Source organism: Physcomitrium patens, chromosome 2 (assembly GCF_059467195.1).
Source record: "Physcomitrium patens ecotype Gransden chromosome 2, ASM5946719v1, whole genome shotgun sequence".
Taxonomy (NCBI): domain Eukaryota; kingdom Viridiplantae; phylum Streptophyta; class Bryopsida; order Funariales; family Funariaceae; genus Physcomitrium; species Physcomitrium patens.
The window spans coordinates 7,100,450-7,121,010 of NC_143411.1; the positions used below are offsets into that span (position 1 = coordinate 7,100,450).

General features: G+C 41.4%; 3 protein-coding genes and 1 pseudogene across 7 annotated transcripts; 2 read left to right on the forward strand and 2 right to left on the reverse strand.

Moving 5' to 3' along the window:
- Positions 1-381: 381 nt before the first annotated feature.
- LOC112277568 (cell division cycle 20.2, cofactor of APC complex) lies at positions 382-2,994 on the forward strand. Of its 2 annotated transcripts, none has more exons than XM_090244919.1 (4): positions 382-640; positions 1,027-1,149; positions 1,337-1,897; positions 2,001-2,994. In XM_090244919.1, the coding sequence occupies exons 1-4, from the start codon at positions 533-535 to the stop codon at positions 2,721-2,723; spliced, it is 1,515 nt and encodes a 504-aa protein (XP_090101045.1). In that variant the 5' UTR covers positions 382-532; the 3' UTR covers positions 2,724-2,994. The 2 variants fall into 2 exon arrangements, with proteins under 2 accessions (XP_090101045.1, XP_024365834.1); XM_024510066.3 differs by having other exon boundaries at positions 1,036-1,149.
- Positions 2,995-3,325: 331 nt separating this feature from the next.
- Positions 3,326-4,843, reverse strand: LOC112277573 (cytochrome b561 domain-containing protein At2g30890-like; annotated as a pseudogene). The gene is made up of 5 exons (XR_016498759.1): positions 4,782-4,843; positions 4,538-4,651; positions 4,152-4,319; positions 3,884-4,032; positions 3,326-3,751 (listed from the first exon to the last, which is right to left on the reverse strand). The product of XR_016498759.1 is annotated as a cytochrome b561 domain-containing protein At2g30890-like (transcript).
- Positions 4,844-7,986: 3,143 nt separating this feature from the next.
- Positions 7,987-11,234, forward strand: LOC112274699 (protein kri1). The gene is made up of 3 exons (XM_024504383.3): positions 7,987-8,327; positions 8,598-9,139; positions 9,468-11,234. Exons 1-3 carry the CDS (start codon positions 8,320-8,322, stop codon positions 10,844-10,846), a joined length of 1,929 nt encoding a protein of 642 aa, XP_024360151.1. The 5' UTR covers positions 7,987-8,319; the 3' UTR covers positions 10,847-11,234.
- Positions 11,235-12,119: 885 nt separating this feature from the next.
- LOC112274683 (two pore calcium channel protein 1) lies at positions 12,120-19,604 on the reverse strand. Of its 3 annotated transcripts, none has more exons than XM_024504372.3 (13): positions 18,761-19,604; positions 17,922-18,503; positions 17,160-17,303; positions 16,876-16,983; positions 16,544-16,636; positions 16,207-16,325; positions 15,971-16,007; positions 15,496-15,759; positions 15,005-15,144; positions 14,557-14,815; positions 13,966-14,014; positions 13,416-13,569; positions 12,120-13,196 (listed from the first exon to the last, which is right to left on the reverse strand). In XM_024504372.3, the coding sequence occupies exons 2-13, from the start codon at positions 18,216-18,218 to the stop codon at positions 12,590-12,592; spliced, it is 2,271 nt and encodes a 756-aa protein (XP_024360140.1). In that variant the 5' UTR covers positions 18,219-18,503; positions 18,761-19,604; the 3' UTR covers positions 12,120-12,589. The 3 variants fall into 3 exon arrangements, with proteins under 3 accessions (XP_024360140.1, XP_024360131.1, XP_090101048.1); XM_024504363.3 differs by having other exon boundaries at positions 15,971-16,031; XM_090244922.1 differs by having other exon boundaries at positions 15,971-16,031; positions 17,922-18,508; positions 18,761-19,600.
- Positions 19,605-20,561: the final 957 nt, after the last annotated feature.

The window sequence follows — 20,561 nt, forward strand, 5'->3', positions numbered from 1 at the left end:
AAACGAACGCTCTAAATAGAATCATCCATACACCAACAAAAAAAATCCCCCAAAAAACATAATGTTGAAAAAACATTTATAAATTTAAATAGACATATTACCAAGAACATTAGTTTTAAATGTTGTCCTTTACAATTCTCCAAGTCATGTATATATATATATATATATACGTTTACCTATCTATCTATCTATATACACACACAATATAAGTCTCAATATTATAACAGAAAATTGTGTGTATGCCCCAACATTAGGAAGCCAGTCTGGAGACCATTCGTTGACACAGACTCGAAAGCGAAACCCCAAACCCTAAAATCGGACGCATCGACACCGCAAACTAAGCCTCGTGCACACACACATCGTCCACTGTTGCAGCGATGGCGTCGAAACGGATGATGAATGCCACTTCTCGCAACCTCGTCGTCGTCATCGTCGTCATGTGCGTGTGCGTGTGTGTTTTCCAACTGCCGGGCTATGTCTCGTGAACGAAAGCTCCACCGCGACGACGCCGAATGAAGAAAGATGAAGAAAGATGATGAAGAAGAAGAAGATCCATCACTTAATGAACCCCGGAGACATAGCCGTTACGGGGAGCGGGGGCACCATCCCCGACCGTTGTTGTTCTCTTCCCTCCTCCGAGGTAACCCACTTCTTCATAAAGCATGCCTTCCGCTCTCTCCTTCTCATCGCACAAGTTTGTACTTTGTTCACCATCGCATTCTCCTCCTCCCTCTTCTTCTTCTTCTTCTGTCCCTTCTCTGGGACTGCGCTCTCTTCAACGCTCGCTACAAACTGACCATCACATTTATTGGCAAATGAGCTGATATCGATACTGACCTTTGCCATTCAGGCTTTTATTTGATTTTATTTTTCCTCTTCTGTTGTTTGATACTTGCTATAGTTGTTTGTATGTTGATTGTATCCGTAGTTGTGGTGTTCAAGCTGTCGAGGAGGATCTGCTGTGTTTGTCTCCTCGGTAAGGGATCTAGGCTCTAACAGTGACAGGGAATGGCTACCATGGCCAAGGCGTTTCAGACCCCGACCAAGAGTGCGAGTGCACGATGGGACCGGGATCCTCTGCGGGAGCGCATGAGCCCTGAGCCCGTTGTGACTAAGAAGACTCCCAAGACCAAGACTCCCGGCCGATCGGTATATCCCCTTTGAATGCGTAATGATGTAGCTAGTTTGTGTTACTGGGTGTCGTGTAGCTCCTCCTGTATTTTGGGGTTTGATCTGCGAGTGTGCGTGAATTTCCTACTCCAACTTATGGAGCTCACCAAGAAACTGGAAATTTTCTTTGTCGTGGATATTGAAGTCTGTCTTGATTTTATTCCAGACGGACCGTTTCATCACTGACCGCAGTGCGATGGATTTCGAGGTTGCCAACTACTTGCTCTCCAAGGAGAACTCATCATCCGAAGCCACATCTCCAATGAAGATGGCTTACAGGAAGCATTTGGCAGAGAACTTACTGAATGACAACTGCCAGAAGCAAAGTCGCATTCTTGCCTTCAAGAGCAAGCCTCCTCCTCCTTCTGAAGGTTTCCAGAACGCGCGGACGACTCTGTACTCTCAGAACGTTGGTGCTGGTGACCAGAAGCCCAGGAAAACGTTCCGGTACATTCCACAAGCGCCCGAGAGGACTCTCGATGCGCCTGATCTTCTTGACGATTACTATCTTAACCTGTTGGACTGGAGTTCCAACAATGTCCTAGCCATCGCTCTCGGCATGACTGTCTACCTCTGGGACGCCACCACTAGTTCCATTGAAGAGCTGATGACAGTGGACGAAGAAGGCCCCATCACTAGCGTATCTTGGGCACCAGATGGACAATATATCGCCGTTGGGTTGAACAATAGCACCGTGCAGCTCTGGGATTCGACATCCCTTCGGCAGGTACGCAATCCTACCAGCACGAGGTCTTCCTTATCTTGTTACTCTGAATCCTCAGTGTGATTTCTTAGGTCAGCTTATCTTAGTCGTGGATTTCATGGTGCAGCTGAGGACATTGAGGGGCCACTCGGCGCGTGTGGGTGCCTTGGCATGGAATGGTCCCACTCTCGCTACAGGAGGCCGTGACAGTACAATTCTTAACCACGATGTGAGAATCCGAAACCACGTGATTGGGAAGTTGACTGGCCACGAGCAAGAGGTTTGCGGCCTGAAATGGTCACCCTCGGGGCAACAGCTCGCTAGTGGCGGCAATGACAACTTGCTTCACATTTGGGACTCTGCCGCCGCCTCAAACTCATCTTCCTACCTCCACCGCCTCGATGACCACCAAGCTGCCGTCAAAGCCCTGGCCTGGTGCCCCTTCCAGAGTAACTTGCTCGCTTCCGGTGGTGGAACTGCTGACCGCTGCATCAAATTCTGGAACACGCACACTGGTGTGTGTGTCAACAGCATCGATACTCAATCCCAAGTGTGTGCGTTGCAGTGGAGCAAGCACGAGAAGGAGATTCTGAGCTCCCACGGGTTCAGCCAAAACCAGCTTTGCTTGTGGAAATATCCCTCTATGGTCAAAATGGCGGAATTCACGGGTCACACTTCCAGAGTCCTCCATTTGGCTCAGAGCCCTGACGGATACACAGTGGCCTCTGCAGCTGGAGATGAAACCTTAAGGTTTTGGCAGGTGTTTGGAACCCCTGAGACGAAGCAAACGTCTCAAAAGCGAACCAAGGAGGTTGGGAGTGCCCTGACATGCCTGAACAGGATCAGGTAAGTTCTACAAACCCCTGGTGCATCTGTATATTTGTATAAACTTAGAATTGTTATGTACATGTTATGTTCCTATAGGTTAGGAATGGAGTGAGCTTTTTCTTCGGGCAATGTGTCAAGATTGGACGTCTTGCAATCGATTGTTTGCATTGTTCATCACACGTGCCCTCTGCGGGTTAACTCTTCGGTGTTTCATCAACGCCAACATATCTCTTGCGTATTTATCTCTTCTTGAGTACAATTCCGGTTTACATACTGGAGAGTTGACCTTACAATTTGGTATAGTGCAAGCCAACTGGATGTAGCCAGTTCAAATACCATTACGTTTCTCAGGAGTCTAACTTAACCTGTTATTAACTGCGTCATCGCAGTTGGTATGCAACTATTCTGAGAATTTGTGAAGCGCAGATGACTGAAAAAATTCCCAAAGCTCTCGTTGAATCGGAACGAACACAATTAAATTAAAATGCACCCTTCACAACTAATGACATCCTTAACTGTTCACGATGGTAGTGTGGAGTAGAATAATTGTATAATTATCAAAGCATCCTATATCCATGATATAATAAATAAACAACGTAATCATCCACGTATGCAGTACAAAAACTATACTTGTGTAGTCAGCAATGATTACAATTAAAATGGACAAAGTGACAAATAATAGTACATCCAAATTCATTTGTTCGGAATAATTCCAAGCAATGAACAGTATTCGAACAATGACTTCTTCCCACATGAGTAAAACCAGCATATTTACAATTCCGCGCCACCCACTGGCTGTTTCGTTCCATTCGACGCTGAACTTATGCACGTAAATTTTCCTTGCGCCACCAAGTACTGCAACCTGTCCTGAGCGAGGTAGATGAGCGCACAAACTCTCAGTTGAATCGAGAACAGAATCTGGAATGTTCGCAGACTCTTCCGACTTCGTATGCATGCAGCCCGGTGTAAATGTTGTACCATCCTAGTATCACTGCACCAGTTCCCACTAGCCAGTGCAGAGCATACCAAATCGGTCGCGTTGTTACTCCACTGCGTATGTAACGATCGTTGCATTTGAAACAGTTCTACGTCTTTTGACGTAATAATGGTAGTATTGAACAGAGAAAGAAAACCTTAGACAGATATATATGAAGTCATGAAAATTGAAGGACTAACACTTACTGGTTGGGACGAATGAGGCCTACAAGCGGAGGAAGCCACACCAAGATCCACAACGCCAGACCGAGCCGCTCATGAGTGTATGTAAAACTGTTGTCGAATTTCGTCACTGCGACGGCAGCGCTACAAATAACCGTTAGCACCGCAACAACCTGGAAGCACGATAAGGAACTTGATTATAAACTACACTGAGTTTTTGTGCTAGAACATACAGACAATGCGATATGCAGACATGTGGGAAGGAAGACTTGTATTGGATAATAAGACACACCTGAATGATGGTATGGACGTAGACCAAGGTTCTAACATTTTTCAAGTCACCACTCTCCCTGTAACCTCTTGAGAAACGGATCAGAATAATTGCGACTGGCATGAGCAGTCCCATCGATAGACACATGAGCCAGCCATGAACCTTGATCCAGTGAAATGGATAATGGGGCTGCAATGTGAGAATTTTCAACCAATTTCAGTTTTCTGAGCAGTAATATGTAGTTGTTCTTACAGCAAGCACAACTCATAATGAACCAGCTGAAAAATTCAAATGCGTTGAAGACTCCAACTTCAACCAAAGTGACATGCACTGACATACAGCAGAGGAAACTCCTTGAATTTGTGTACACACTGAAGGAAATTTCACCATGTAGTCGCCACACTCACCGGTCCCCCTGCGACTGGAGTGGCTGCGCTTGCCACCAGCACAAAGCACATGAGGAACACGATCACAACGATTGACGGGGTGTTCACAATCTTCATTGCCATTTAGCCTTCTCCCTGCGCAACACTTAGATTTATCAGGAACCTCTCAAGCAATTTCGACACAGCAGGGAAGAAACTTTGCAAAAGTAGCAATAGTGGCGATATGTTGGCGACGGTGAAGTAATACCCACATTCACATCCCCACCTCTTATACAACAATAACGACCCACACACTCCCTCCTCTCCGGAATAAAATCAACAGTCACGGAAATGAGGATGTGGTGTCCTCGGATACTGGTTTCCAGTATACGACGCGATTCTTCTCTACAGTCAAAAGCTACAGCTAATAGTCTCCATGGGACCCAACTAAAGCAGCAAGACATCTTCATTACACCGTCGCCCACTTTTCACTGCACTCTCAACATGTCCCAAATCAAACTTCAAGCAAACGTTCGCGGTTCATGAATCCTCACCAACAATGTACCTTATTCCCCATATCCAAAAACAACACGGCAACCGATGCAAAGGTCTAGATTCTGGATCAGCAGGCAGAATGTTTTCGTTGTCATGATACTTTACGTTGGGTGGTCATTTTCTGAGGGGGAGGGCGGGCCTCTCCCAAAAGTAGGAAAGCCGTGTCATTACTATTGGCTTATGTGTTTTCACGAGAGCGAGGAATTCCACAACCAGTCAATCATACTAGCCAGGTCTGTCTTTGCCTCGCTTTCAAGCCCCACCGCTGATGACTGTTGTCACTGTTGCCGTCTAAACATCGTTGTTACACAAGCGGTTATCAAGAGCGTGAATGCCATCTAGACACGAACCACACAACGCTCTCTTAAACCGCATTCCTGGAAAACATTGTAACGAAACAAACCTTGGATGTTTTTGTCCTCCTATGAGAATGAGCTCATTCTCAATAGGCCCAACCTGCGACGCATTTACATCAAAGGGTTTTTCTTTTCTTTTCTTTTCTTTTCTTGTGCACACCAACTCAGCAGTGCCCTCACAACAAAAGGGTCTTGAGGCAGCAATTGGTGTGAAGGGTTGCCGCATCGCACTTCATTGCATGGTATTAAATGAGTCCACGGAGGTGAGCCTTGGGGATGTCACTCTCTGGGACTGCGTCAAAGCGTCCTTTGCCAATGCTTTCACTCTCTAAAAGCACCCAATTGTTTCCACTTTTGCTTATCCCCTACGCAGGTGAAGTCGACCATGAGCTTCGACACGGTCACCATGGATGTGAAGGTCAACTTCTGATAAATGCGTAAACGAATAGAAAAGAACAACATCAACAACAAGTGTCCGTGTGCAGATTGGTTCCAGGCTTTCTTCTTCTTCTTCTGTGCAAAACTTTGTTTTCCACACCATTTGAATGTTGAGAGAAAGTAGCTTGATTGTACTATAATATCACCCACATTTTTTTATTCAAAACAAGACATGAAGTGGATGAAAAACAAATAAAAGAGAGGGTGGAACATTTACTACCCACATTTTTGTATGAATGATCTTGAATGACACATATGGATATAGTTTGCATGAGAATTTATTCAAAAAATTCTATAGTTGACTATCCATGTGTATATTAAGGATGATGTTGGTGTATTCTTAACCAAAGCTTTTTAGCCTAGTTATTGAGCCTAGTAGTGATCCACTTTGTTTTTAAAAACGCCTCTATTTTATTTTATTGTTCCAAAGAAAATAGTTAGCTTGAAATTGTGTTTAATTTATTTTTTTCCAATTTTTTTATTATTAGATTACTAATTTCACCATTTTATTTTATATGCAGAGGCTAGTTAATTTAAGGGAGCAGTAAGTTTCGATGGTGAATGTGTACAAAAGTCTACAAAATCTAACACTTTAAATAAGACATTACTTTTTTAATGTTTTATTAGCCATAAAACAAATTGTATAAGAACTGATTATACAAAAATAATATTTGATTTCTTTCTAATAAATAATAATTTAATTATTATAATAATTTAAAAAAATTTAATGCTCCTTGTAAGAGCTTTAATTGTGTTTTACAACGCTTACCTAAGACTTTCTACATTTTTGACAATTAAACTAATACTACACCACCACCAAGTCAAATTCAATACAAGGATATTTGTTCTATTAATATTTAATTATTATTAAAATTCACAAGATTCAACAAAGAAAAAAAGGGAAAAAAATTATAAAAATTTATTATATATATTTTATTTTTTTAAAATTTTAGTAAAAGAACTCAAAATTTTATTTTTTAGAGTTTTGCATGAATTCTTTAAAATTTAAAGTATATGTAAAGTTCTAATTTGACAATTTTACTTATGTCTTCTTGAATATTAGTATTAAAAAAATCATTAAAATTAATATTTTTAATATAATAACTCTTTACTTTTGACAATATACTTTTATTAAAAATCTTACTTTTCAACTATTAAAGTGTTCTAATAGCAATGCATTCCAATATATTTAAAATATCAAGAGATGGTTATTAAAAATATTTGAAAAGTTGTGTGAGTAATTGCTAAATGAATCTATTAAAATAATATAAAATAAACTTTTGTACTTATAATGGTTAGAATCAAGATATAAACTAACATACTTTGACTTCAAATAAAAGTATGATTTTGTTCTATTTCATGAACATCTCCTTATTTTATACTTTATCCAAAGGCTAAGGCTTCTAACAAATAATGATTCTTCACTAAGCAAGCAACCTTGGTAAGACTTTTATACCATGGCTTTTAAAAGAGAACCTCTAGGCATAAAAACTTTCTCTTTAGAAAATAAATTAAATGCAAAACCTATCTTTAAATCAAATTTAGAATATAAAAAATCTAATATTTTTAGCTTAGAACATAGGTTCTTTCAAAGATATGCTTCTTGCAAAACTTATATCTTTTGAGTAGCATTTTTCTTTAATGTAATTAATATAAAAATATCAAGCTATGAATAATTGACTACAAACTAGAATTTTACCAATACTAATGTGTCCGTATCTTATTGCACCTCTTTGAATGTGATGCTTTGTACTAAGGATTTGAATACCAACAACAGCACCACATGTTAAATTTGGATGATTTCATAGAAGGAAAAAAATAAAAAAATCCTTATCAGAGATTATTAATTATGGAAAAAAAAAACCCACTAGATGTTTATTTAGATTCTAACTGGAGTTGGTTCCCGAAATTCGGATTAATTATTAGAAATTATTAATTTTCCGTGATTAATTACTGGGGGGGGATTTAACGCCTATTAATCTCGGAATGGATGAACACAGATGTGGATGAATAAAATTTTGAATGAATGAAGGAGCGGATGAACGAGAGAAAGGATTAAAGAGACGATGGATGAATGAAGAAGCTTGTGACAAAGCCCTCTTTTTCTTTGTCTTTGTCTATTCTTTTTCGTCTCTTTCTTTCAAAGTCTTCAGGGGTCGACGAGGCTTCTGGAGACGGTGAGTGAGTGTGTGTGAGCGAGGCGCCGTCGGCGAGGCCCGTGCCTCCGCTCAGCTCAAATGGAAAATCAAGCCCTCCCGATCGCAATTAGGTCTTCCGCATTATCGTAGTTGCAGCAGCAGCTCTCTTTCCTACAACACCAGGAGAATCCTTGTGTGTGTGTGTGTGTTGTCTTTTTAGCGAGAGCGCGAGAGAGAGAAAGCAAAGCTGCTTTCGAACTACAAACGAACTGTTGTTGGAATAAGTAGGGTGATTTGTGAGCGGCTCCTCTTTGTTTGTTTTGCTGGAGCTGACACCATGCCGAGGTGAGCAACTCCTTCTGTTTCGACGATGACCTGGTTGCTCTGCTTCTTAATGTATGAGGATGAGGATTCTGTTAACCTTTGTCTGTGATTTGTGATTCTATTCTTTTTGTTTGTTTGAAAATATACCCGTTTGCGCAAGTTCGGCGCACATGACGTAGCGTTAGGGTTTGGTGGTTGGCTGGTACAATAGTTTGTTCTCCGTTCGCTGTGTGAACTGCGAATTGATTGCGAAAGTGTGGTGCTCCCTCCCTATGATTATATGAACTGCAGAAAGTCGAAGAAGAAAACGCTGCTTGACGATGGTGAGGAGGATAATGCGGAGGTTGATGTTAACGCGGAGTGGAAAGTGAACGAGAATTTTGCGAAGCGGTTCACGCACAACAAGCAGAGAGAGGATTTGCACAGGTTGCAGGAGCTTAAAAAGAAGGGCTGGGCAGGGTCGGATTCTGATGATTCTGAGTCGGAGGATGAAGACGAAGACGGGCTGTTGCCCCAGAAAACGGACATCCAGATTTTTGAGACGTTGGCAAAGATCAAGAAGAAAGATCCGATTATTTACAAACCTGACGTCAAGTTTTACGACGACGTAGATGATGAAGGGGAGGATGGCAATGTTGGAACTGTTGAGAAGAAGAAAAAGCCGCTTTATTTGAAGGATGTGCAAGCACGGCAATTGCTCGATGGAGATGATGACAACGACAAGGACGTGCCGATTAAGAAACCGCCTAAAGTCGTTACGTATGCAGACGAACAGGAAGAGCTGAAGCACGCTTTTCTGCGGAGCGTGGCACAGGCGGAGGGTGATGAGGAAGGTGTGTGCTTGTTTCTCCAATGCTTTCTGTACCTCCTCGTTGCCTTTCAATTGTCGCTTCTATGATAATTTCAACAGATGTTAGTAATAGTATTAAAACTGTGGCCGTGTTGTTAGAGGTTTAGGGTTTTGCAACCCTGTCTGTAAGTGGTGCCATATCTGTTGCTTATTTACTTTTTCGCCCTAATTATTGGGGTGCACGCTAGGTGCGCTCCTCAGTGTCGCTTTTTAGCTTCGAAGATTCATATTAGCCAAATTTCAATGCGTGTTGCGCGTGAACGCATTTTTTTCAAACCAGCTGGTTTCTGAAACTGTACTGCATCTGTCAGATGAACTTTTGAGAGTGAGGCATAGGACGAAAGAGGAACTCGCCAAAGATGCAGAAGAGACAGCGGTAGCAGTTGAGGAAGCAGAGCGGAGGAAGAAAGACCAGGATATATCGAAGAAGCTTGAGGATTACTTCGGAAAGAAGGACGATGAACTAGACGAGAATGAGAAGTTTTTGAAGGAGTTCTTTTTAAATGAAGGTTGGATAGATAAAGATAGAAATCGTGTTCCTTCCTACAGAGAAGTTGTTGGCTTGGATGAGGATGAAGAGCACGTGGAGGAGCAAGATGATTTCGAGAAGGAATACAATTTCAGGTTCCAAGAGAATGCTGGAGCTCAAGTCATGGGCAATCCGAGGATTGTGGAAGGCTCCGTCAGGAAGAAAGGAGAAGTGCGAAAAACACAAAGGCAAAAGAAGGCTGAGCGGTTAGCAGAGGAGAGGAAAGCTAGAGAAGAAGAGCTCAAGCGACTCAAAAACTTGAAGAAAAAAGAGATTATTGAAAAGCTGGAGAAGATCAGGACAGTTGCAGGGGCAAATACTCTTTTGACATCAATAGGAGAGGACGACATAGAGGAGGACTTCGATCCAAATGAATACGACCGCAAGATGCAGGAAGCCTTTGGCGATTCTTACTACCAGGAGGAAGACGCAGAAATCGGAAATGAACTGGAAGAGGATGAAGGTATCATTGAGAAACCCAACTTCGATGAAGAGGATGAAGATCTTGGACTACCGAAAGATTGGGGCAAGAAGGGCGGATTTGCTGCTGTTCATAAAGCTCAAAAGGTGTCATTTAAAGATAAGATAGCAGTTGATAAGAACTTGGATGAGTACTATAAGCTGGACTACGAGGATATGATCGGCGATTTACCAACCAGGTTCAAGTATCGTGAAGTGAAACCAAATACTTATGGACTCGATGTGGTGGATATTTTAACTGCGGAAGACAAAGAGCTTAACCAGCATGTTTCTATCAAGAAATTGGCTCCATACCGTGGGGAAGAGTGGGAGGCTCCTAAGTATAGCACACTGAGTCAGAAGGCAAGGAAGAAGCAAGCACTGCAGGATGGTTCAAGCAAACCTGCACGAAAATATTTAAATAAGAGACCTGATGAGAGAAAGAAAGAGTGGAAGAAAAATTCTGCAGCCACGCAGAAGGAGTCTGCTCCAGAAGCAGCTTCGAAAGTTGTGAAGGAAAGTGAACCCAATGGTGACACCACGGTGGCTACCGAGCCGGAGGGTGAGAAGAAGAGCAAGAAGAGGAAGAGGAAGAAGACAAAGTCAGGTCCTCTTTCATTTTTGACTCCCTCTAGGATAGAAGCTTATGGAGCACTACCCAACCCTGAGAAAAAGAAGAAAAAGAAAAGCGTAGCAGGGTGAGAATCAGTTAATGCTTGTATAACAGTAAGGGCCGAGTTTCTGGTGAGTTCATTTTTAAAAACCTCAACATCTCTCATGGAATAGTATAAGACGAATCAACGTCTCCAGGCAACAGAGTTAGGTTTGAATGTGAGGACATACAGCTGTAAGCGTAGAGACAAAACTGGACAATATTAGGTTGAGTTTCATCAGCAACCTAAAGTCAACCTGGGTTGGAATCTTCAAAAGGTGGAACGAGCACCTTCTAATCATCACATTGCTGGTATTAAGTAATGGGACTGGCAGTTTGTGATCCATCCACGCCTACACTCTCGGCATTATGGATCCTTGTGTATTAATTTTTGCATCTTGTGCGCATAAAGTGTCAAAGATGCCTGCTTTGCCTAAATCGTATGCTAAACCTTCGTTTGGGGGGGTTGGGGCTCAATTGTGATGGTTTATTATCTCGACTCCCGGCTTTCGATTGCAGATGTTTTTGGCACAGAACGGGTCAAAAGTTAGTACGTCAAACTTCTCAAAGAGCATTGCAGTCTGCAGTGTTAAGCATGTTTCTAGTGTAATCTCTATTTAGAGTAACATCTGAAGTAGGTGGCAGTAAAATCAATGAAATCCGGTATTGTTTTTGTCCAAGTTTTACAAAGCATTGGATATCATTTTACTATAACATCGGGTTATCTGCAAGTAAATGTTTCTGAAAAAGCCTAGCGAACTTTAACTCAAGATACTTGAAGGTACGTGCAGGCCAACATAATCAACCATTTGAATAGTCTCTGGTTGAGTTTACCTTATCCATAATCCAAACTACCATTAGTAGTGCCAAGCTCAATACCAATGCATTGCAATGAAATCCGTCATTCCAAATAATTTCCTCACAAGAATAGCAATCACAGCCCAGCAATGATGATATGATTAATCAAGGTGGATACAGTGACAACAGGATGGTAAGTGAAATCTGAGCAACATTGATGATCCGATCAAAGTTGAAGATGCAACAGAATTGATCTCACAATCACCACTCATGGCGACTAAGTAGAAATGGTATAATCACAATATGGATAAAAACAAACGACTACATATAAGATGGACAGTTTGAGAAAAGTGAAAAAAAATTGGGATCGGCACAAATCGCTTCACCTAACAATTCGTACTGGTTCTCGACCAACGAACATGTACAGATAAAAAGCACATTAAAACCAATTTTCATAAAAGATGATGCACTCGGTTTCTAAAAAATCCCAGACACAAGTCACAAGATTACAATGAGACGCAACCATTCGTGACAAATTGAAACTTTGTATTCATGTACTGTGCATGCAACCTGAGAAATGACACGTTGTATGTGAAATTCACCTGTCGTATCTCAAGCCAAATGCACTGCTCTTCGCAGAAGCGACTCTAGGTTGTAACAAGCGACGAAATAGGTCATTTGAAGAAAGCTGTTCTTGTTGCTAGTGGATTCCAATTGACCTTTCTTAGTGCCAAGTGACCTTAACAAAGTTCACACGTTCAATAAAACTTTTAAAGCAAAGTCAGATGCTGGGAAGTGTCCCTGCTCGAGAGACAGGTCCACTAAGCTGAATGTCACGCACATTTTCCAACTCGAACCATCTCTTCATCATCAGAATCCTGCCATAACCCATCCGGATAGACAATTTTGGCTCACAACAAAAGAAGTCTCCTCACCAATCCAGTTTTTGAGAGGCTAGAAATTTAAGGGATCTTAGCTGCGAATAAGCGATCAAATCAAGTTTTCTTCACGATATCTTCGTAGAGGTCATAATAGGATAAAGACCTCGTGACACGAAAGGGCAGGTTCAATCCAGATCTTCTCCTCACTGGCGCAGATGTTTCTTCCTGATTGCGCCTCATTTCTCGAGCTCTTATCCGCTCAGCCTTCTCCATTTGACAAGTGAGAGCTTCGGTGAAGAAGGCGACCACCACATTTAATGTAAAGACAACAGCTATTGCCCAAAATGTCATGAAATAAATCCGCGACCATCTACTATTTGTGGCAGCTGCATAGCCGTCCATTATCACATACCATTTGTTGACCACACATAAATTAAACGAGGTAGCCATAGCTGATGCATAGTCGTTGTAATTGAATGCTTCAAACCCCAGGGTCAGATATTCGGTGCCTGCGAGCGCATAATTACCTTCATAAACGAGCCCCCCAAATAAATGCATCCCCAGGACAGAGAACATGGAGCAGACCAGAAACTGGAGAGCTAAAATCGGGGCTGTAGCGGGGATTACAATTATCAACGTTTGGACCATCAGACGCCAGCGTGTAATCAAAGACACAAGAGCGAAAGTTCTGAGTCCCCGCACTAAGAGTAGATATGTCACCCTGTTTAACCAAGGAAAAGGTTCAGCCGTATGAGTTCCTCAACTAAGAATTTCGTCAATGTTCAGTTTTGGTGACTTCATTCAAATTACGTAGTTGAAACTCGAAAGGGCCATCATACTTTTTATGTTTCACTAAATTCTCAGACCAACTTGAGACCTACGCGAACAGTCTCTCAGCATCAAATGAGAAGCAATGACGAGGAGTTGAAGGATGATGTACCAGGGACGGGCATTCTCATTAAAGAATGAGATGAAGTGAAGTGCTAGAATCAGTAGGGTGACCACAAAGTCGAATGCGTTCAATGTGCTGCTCCAATAAGATTTCCAACCTTGCAGATAGACCTTAAGTAACGCATCCATTGCAAACACCCAACCTGCAACACATTTCTCAATGAGTTTCAGTTGATCAATAAATGAACATTTACTCTTCTCAGACCTAGGTCCTTGCTACTGGAACGCGAGGACAGTACTAGAACTGATGTCGCATTTGTGAACAACACGAGGCGGCAAGATTCACCCCATAAATAGAGTCTTCGGCAAGTATATCTCTGGATTCTCATTTGTGGCCAATTCATAGCATGACTTAGTGATATTAACTGCTTTAACCTAATTTTTAACATTGTGTCTACTGAAGGACAGAAACATAATCAACACTTGACTGGAAATATTCTTGACAGTCCAAGTAGGATAATTAATAAAGGTTCTATTAAAATGCCCAAGAACATGACGTTGAAGGATGCACAAGGACCAGCACTGCTGAAAGTGCGTACCAAACAGAAACTCGATGCTGAGAAGCAGGACCTGTGCACTGCCGCCAACCTGCAATTGCAATGTAAGCAACAAGAATCAAAACTAGATTTCAAATTATCTTATTTTGTTTCTGTTATCGAAAAAGCCATTATGACTAATTAAATTCCGCCTCTAATAAAATGAAAAGCTTGTTCGATCCAAGCATTAAAAGTTTCGCATCCCTTGCAACTTGTTCAGTAGCAAGGAAAGATGTCGGGTACACTTCCTTCCTTCATTTTTTCCATTTCTATTATCTCGTCGTCTACTATCTTAAGATAAGACAGTAAACATTCCTATTTTTTCGTTCATGACACAAAACACATCAATGATCACGAATCATTTCCTTCCTGGACAATGTGGCTGTAAACGACTTGAGAGGACGATGAACGTGAGAGGCAGCTTTTGAGTTACTACTAAGATACCAAAGTCAAATTATAACTGGTATACTCAGTGATCGCCAAAATCTCTGTGCAGAACATGTAACTTCATTGTAAATATCACTACTATGAGAAACGGGTTATTTTCAAGTTTCATGCGAAATCAATCAAGGCGTAATGAATTGAAAGGCTTACATTCAACTGTGTGATAGCCGCGGCCAAAGAACCAAGCGTTAGTGCCCATGTTACATATGTATAGACAGGGTGAGTCACAAACTGCATCTCATTTTTACTCATTCGTCGCCGTGATTGGAATAAGTCCGGTGGGCTTTCAACCTCTTTTGCTATAACATCGCAGAGCTCCTCAAACTCATCAGACCAGATCTTAAAATCTCCCCGTCTGTTGAGAGCTAAGAACAGGTGACTAGTCCGTGCTCGAATATCAGATATGTGCCTGCTTGAATTCATGATTTAGAGAACGTGTTTTCTTTCAGAATTACAAGTTATAAACAATGCTCCACTTCAGACTTAGCATATTTCCTTTGCTCCTAGCATGTAAAACTAATGACTTCAGAACCTCATGATTGTGAACTGAAACTTATAGATCAGATTTGCCTGTACGGTGTTTAAAGGAGTTGCACACCTGTACCGACCGATTGCAAGGAACAGAGCTATCATAGTAGCACCGTCAATCCACTCCTGATGGCGAACATCCAGAAGACTGAACGCTGCCTTTAAATTTCCTTGCCTTGCAGTAGTTCGTTTAGCTACTTCCACAGCCATCTGCAATGTCAAGGCATAAATAAATAAATATAGTAAGATAGCTCCGCCTTCAATCTGAGTCCATGACGAATCCGTATCAATATAATCAAAACTAGTGCTTTCACATCTCATTATCACTGAAGAAAGCTTTATATAGTCACGAACCAGAAAGCGGCGAAACAAGTGTTAAAAAAAAAAAAAAAAAAAAAAAAACCAATTCACAGTCATAAAATAATGACGTAAGGTGCAAAATTTCTAACATTACTGTTTCCTGATTATAGGGGATTTTTGATAAACTGACTAAACTTCAACCCAGTTCACACAAAAATTACGCATATGCTTTTTAGAATTTCCATACGGAATTAGCAATACCTGAGCTTTGTAGTTGCTGTAAATTACAGAAAAGGCCAAGTTCATCAAGAAGAAGAATCCAACAAGTAAGTATGTGGAGAAAAAGAAAAACGCTAATCGATTTGTTCGATAAGCTGTAGACCAAACACTAGGATTGTTTGCAGTAGTCAGCAGCACAAAGAGGTTTAACAAGGAAGTGCCATAATCCTTGAATTCAAGTGTGGATTCTGAGAAGAAAGTCGTAGCAAGCCATGCAGAGAGCATTACAAAAATCACCACCAAGCCCTGTGTAACCCAAAAAATTGGTCAGATTTGTACATAAAACAGCAATACCACCTTCTAGATAAAGATTTCGACCCTACACAGAAGAATTGAGACATTTTTTGAATCCAGCATATTCTAGCTAAAAAGTGGATCTAGAAGTTTGAGCATCATGGAGAGATGAAGAATTAGAATGATGTTTCCCACTAACCTAGATAATAGGATTGAACCATACCGTAATATCCATGAACGTGTGCACAATGAGCACTGTCCTGCGAAAGCAACCACGTATAGCCCTGTCACATAAGAACAAATAAGCCCAGAAGTATTTAAGACGTGCATGCACCAAGAATTTAGAGCTGAGGTTTGTGAGAACAATGTGGATACCCAAGAGACTGAAGAGACGTCAAGAGAGTAAAATCACCCTTTCCTCAGATGTCGGCAGCAACCAATTTAGAGTGTTCGACGAACCTGCTGAACGTTATCGGGATAAGAATCCTCAAATACATCGATATTTTAATGTCTTGATATTCTGCTATTCCTAAACTCGATGCAGAGATAGAAATACACATCGCCAGAAGTAAAGCCATCTGCTTTACAAGTGAATCCGATTAAAACACCAGGACAGGTAATTTTCCGAAGAATATTCCAGCTTACTTTACACTTGAGAGAGAAAAACTAAAATCACAATTGGCAAACATTTTGAACCTTTCTGAATCGTTAACCTTCTGGATGTTTCTTCAACTACCATGCATTATCTCACAAAGACAAGTATGCTGAAAAAATAACAAGCGGGAATAATATTTACCTTATATACAGAATGTTGGTTCTGCCAAAATTTAGAACCCAAGAAGTATCGTTGCAATGCGACAGACCACGCCAGAACTAGCACGCAGCATGTCTGCAGTCAGATGACCATCAAAACCAGTAGGATTCTCTTGCTCATAAAAGTACACACCCAATTAAATATCATGTTTTTCTGATTTTGAAACCGTAAACAAACGATAGAGCGTGATTGATACATTTGATGCTAGAGGTAACCCTTAAAAATTAACAAGAAATTCTTGCTACTAATTGTGGGGGCTTTTAAACTTGTGCTCAGGTAATTCGTTGAAGGGAGCATCAGTAAGCAAATGATACCTCGATCACTAAAGATACATGTGGATGGATGTAGGGCAAACCGCTGAGAAGATATTTTTTTGGTTCACCACAAGGATTTGGTAATTTTCCATTGCACCAAGCCGGAATCTAAACAAACAAAGCCATCCCCATAAATGATAATCGCTTCATACTAAGATATTATAGCTCTGAAAAAATAAAGATTCGGCATGGAGGGAACCAATTCATTATCATGCACTCTAATTGAATGAATACCTCTCTTTCACCCTTCTTGATAAAGATCGGTTCGAATTTATATAACGTACCTCAAAGAAAGGCAAGAACATTAGAATTACGTAAACTAGAGCCCTGGCGTGGAAAAGCCGGTGGTAAAGAATGAAGCCACGCTTTGCACCGTCGTAATCTCTGTGATAAACCACAGCCAGTGGTAGGAATCTTCCCTGCATTGCCTGCAGTTTTGAAAGTGTGTTTTCAGGCTAGCAATTCACATTCAACACTATATTGGTAAGATAGAGAGTACCTATTAGATGGCAGTTTAGCAGCAACTCTTACGCATTGCCGCAAGTGCTATATACATTCGAAATATTTTTGTGTGACAACAAGAGAAGATAAAATGCTTGTGGGGTTGAAAACGCTGTCTTCGGGGAATTCTGTTTTGAAAGTTTCTATTTATTTAATCAAGACAAAAATCCCATGTGTGAAAACCGCGCCAGATGGTCCAACGCCTCTGACCGCAGTTTAACATAAGACTACTAGTGCATGCAGAGAAAAGGAACCCTCCTCGAATTGTATTTTCTCGCCAAAACTTCAGAGGAGCTGAGTTTTGATAAAGCTTAAAATATTATTGAATGAAAGCGAAACAGATAAATGTGAACGATTCTCAGCAGCTTTCGCAAATTGAGAAGCACAATCAAGTGCAGGGGAGGTGATGCAATATTTCAAGTGAAAATTTCCAAAAGAGAAAACTAAAAGATAGAGAATTCAGACAATTTGTCTCCTAAACGGAGATAAACTAATCCTGTCAAGTTGAATAATATTTGATATCGGCATGCAGTAGGATTAATTACCTGATCAACCAATGCTGCTGCCATCTCGACATTTGAATGTAATGGGTGATAATGAGGGTCTGGTCCTGCTTCTATATCACGCACCCTCTTTGAATTTGGAGGGTAGAAACCGCATTCGGAATAGGATGGTGGGCGGTGTAGAGGAGTTAACAAACCTTCCTCTTGAATTTCGGGAAGTGTATTCCTTCTGAGGAATTTTTTCCTCATCACGTCCCGACCAAACGCCCTTTTGGCTGATCGGTTAACTTTGCCACCTGGTTCTGGGGATGCCTTGGGAAGCGGTCTGAAAAAAGGCATAATTGTCAGTAGCCAGAACTAGAGGTGCAGCAAAAGATTGCCACAGATCAATGACCGATTTTTTTCTTCAAGTCATCATTTTTTTTCAGTGATTTGACTAATTCTGCAGTGAGGGCCTGAGTTGATGTTGGAAGAAAAATCAGTTTGTCATTTCGAAAACGAAGTATAAGGATGAGGCTCCAATCGACGAATCAATTTTCTGAAATGATCATTTCAATGTGCAGTCCAATTCAAAGAGATGGTGCGCAATCCCGATGGCAATGACTGCATGCTCCATTTGGCTCCCTACTCTTCAATTCACCATTTCAAACTTTAGTACAGAGGGTATGCATCGATCTCTCGTCTGACACTGCTGATCACACATGGACAGGGACTTCACGGTAGTGCTCTGGTTCAGAGCAGTACTGAATTTCACCGGAGTCTCCTCTATAATAACTATGGACTGAAATCTTTGATAACGGTCATCGAGAATCGAACGAAAAGCAAAAGAATCTCCCTAGGAAGAGAGAGCACAGATTGGGAGCTAGTGGAAGGATCTTAACTGAAACTCGAAGTCTCTCGCAAAGAGCTCCAAGTGGATGAAATCGACGAAATTAACCTAAGATCTAATTCGTGCACAGAGTAGAATATCGCGTTCTTTCTCGCACTCTCAAGTTCCGTCAAGACAAATATAAAAAAAAAACAGCAGACCTTCTCAATCTAATTCAGCGTTTGAAGATCCAACAATGAGCACAAACTACATAGATGCTCCAAATCTATGGAAACCACGCTGCAGTTGAACTTTCTATCAACCACCGCTAACTGAAGCAAAAAAGGAAAACTAAGCTCTAACGACTACACAACGGTGATGAACATTCGTGCACTAGCTTCCAAAAAGAAGTCGCTCATTCACTAAGTTCGCTTCGAACTTGCCACAGAAACCGCAGTGTGCATGCGCGCACAGAAAAAGTCATCCTCCACAGGACATCGAAGATCGGCATCTTCTCCTCGAATACGCCAAAGCCTCGTCTCGTCTCATCTCATCTCATCTCCCCACGTTCCCTTCCAAGAACTTTCCGAGCTAACTACAACGTGATTCGACTACTACCGCAACGAAAATCGTCACTCGAAACACACACTCTCTCTCTCCCTCGACTTTCTTAACAACACCTCGCCCCTGCTTTGCCAAGAACGTACAGCGTCCCGCACAAACTCAGCGAGAGCAACTACAAATCGCAGCCACAGAAAATTCACAAAGAGCGACTTCCTTGACTACCATCCGGATCAACCGCAAGCTGGCAGAAAAAACGACATTGGAAGTCCAATCTTCCACGTGTGCTGAAGCTATTGTAAAAATACACCGCAAGTCTCGCTCAAGCTGCGACACCAATTTCTACACTAAAATACTCTCTCACTCCATCGCCATGCGCGATTGCGAGGCCTTTTTAGGCACTTTTTTCTATCTCTGCCTTTCATTGCACTCTACACGTGCACATGCTTCGATGCGCAATCCTCCCCCTCTCCCGTGTGAAAAGGATTTGCGCCTCATCCTCCTCGACGACTTGAACCTTCCAGTGGATTCCGACGTCACTGCTGAGTTGGAACCAATAAGTGGATGCCAATCTGTATCTGACACGTGTCCGGATCTTGTAGTGTAAACAAGGCTCAGCTTCACTAACAGATCCAACGCCAATCGCTTCCCCACAATGTGGCCACAGTCGGGTGCTGAAAATACTGTGGGTATAAAAATAGACTTTTCCACTGTTGATTCCCTGGTTTATAATATTAGTTAATTTCTTCTTGGGACTCTGAATTCGCAGGTGCCTGCCTCAATTCAAAAGCATCTCCAAATATATCCAGATCCTGGTTTGAATTCCAATTATGAAATCCATCAGGGTCAAGCATCCAAAGCACCCAAGTGTACATCCATCTTGTATTAATATAGCAAAATGGAGAATCTGTCAACATGCTTCAGTTGGGCACCAGTAGTTAACTTGTACCTGGCATGCACGCATGCATGCTTAATGCATATCCAAATTGTCACACAAATCTATGAAGGTGTGGAATATAACTCTGCCCTTTCTCAAACAGCTTTTCATTCTATTTTACCATGTGACATTTGGGCTCCCCCCCCCTCTATATTCTATTCAAACCCCTTAATTGTGAATTGTAATCCTAGTCAATTATACACTGTGTTCATGAAAGTATTCTTTGTGCAAAGCTTTGATTCTCAAATAACTGAGATTGTAATTGTGGTTGGAGGATGCAAGAGATTGGTTTGGAACAAAAAGGGTTTACAGGATAGTTACTTCATGACATTGGTTCTATAGTTTGAAAACTATTCAAAACCTTTGTATGTGTTTA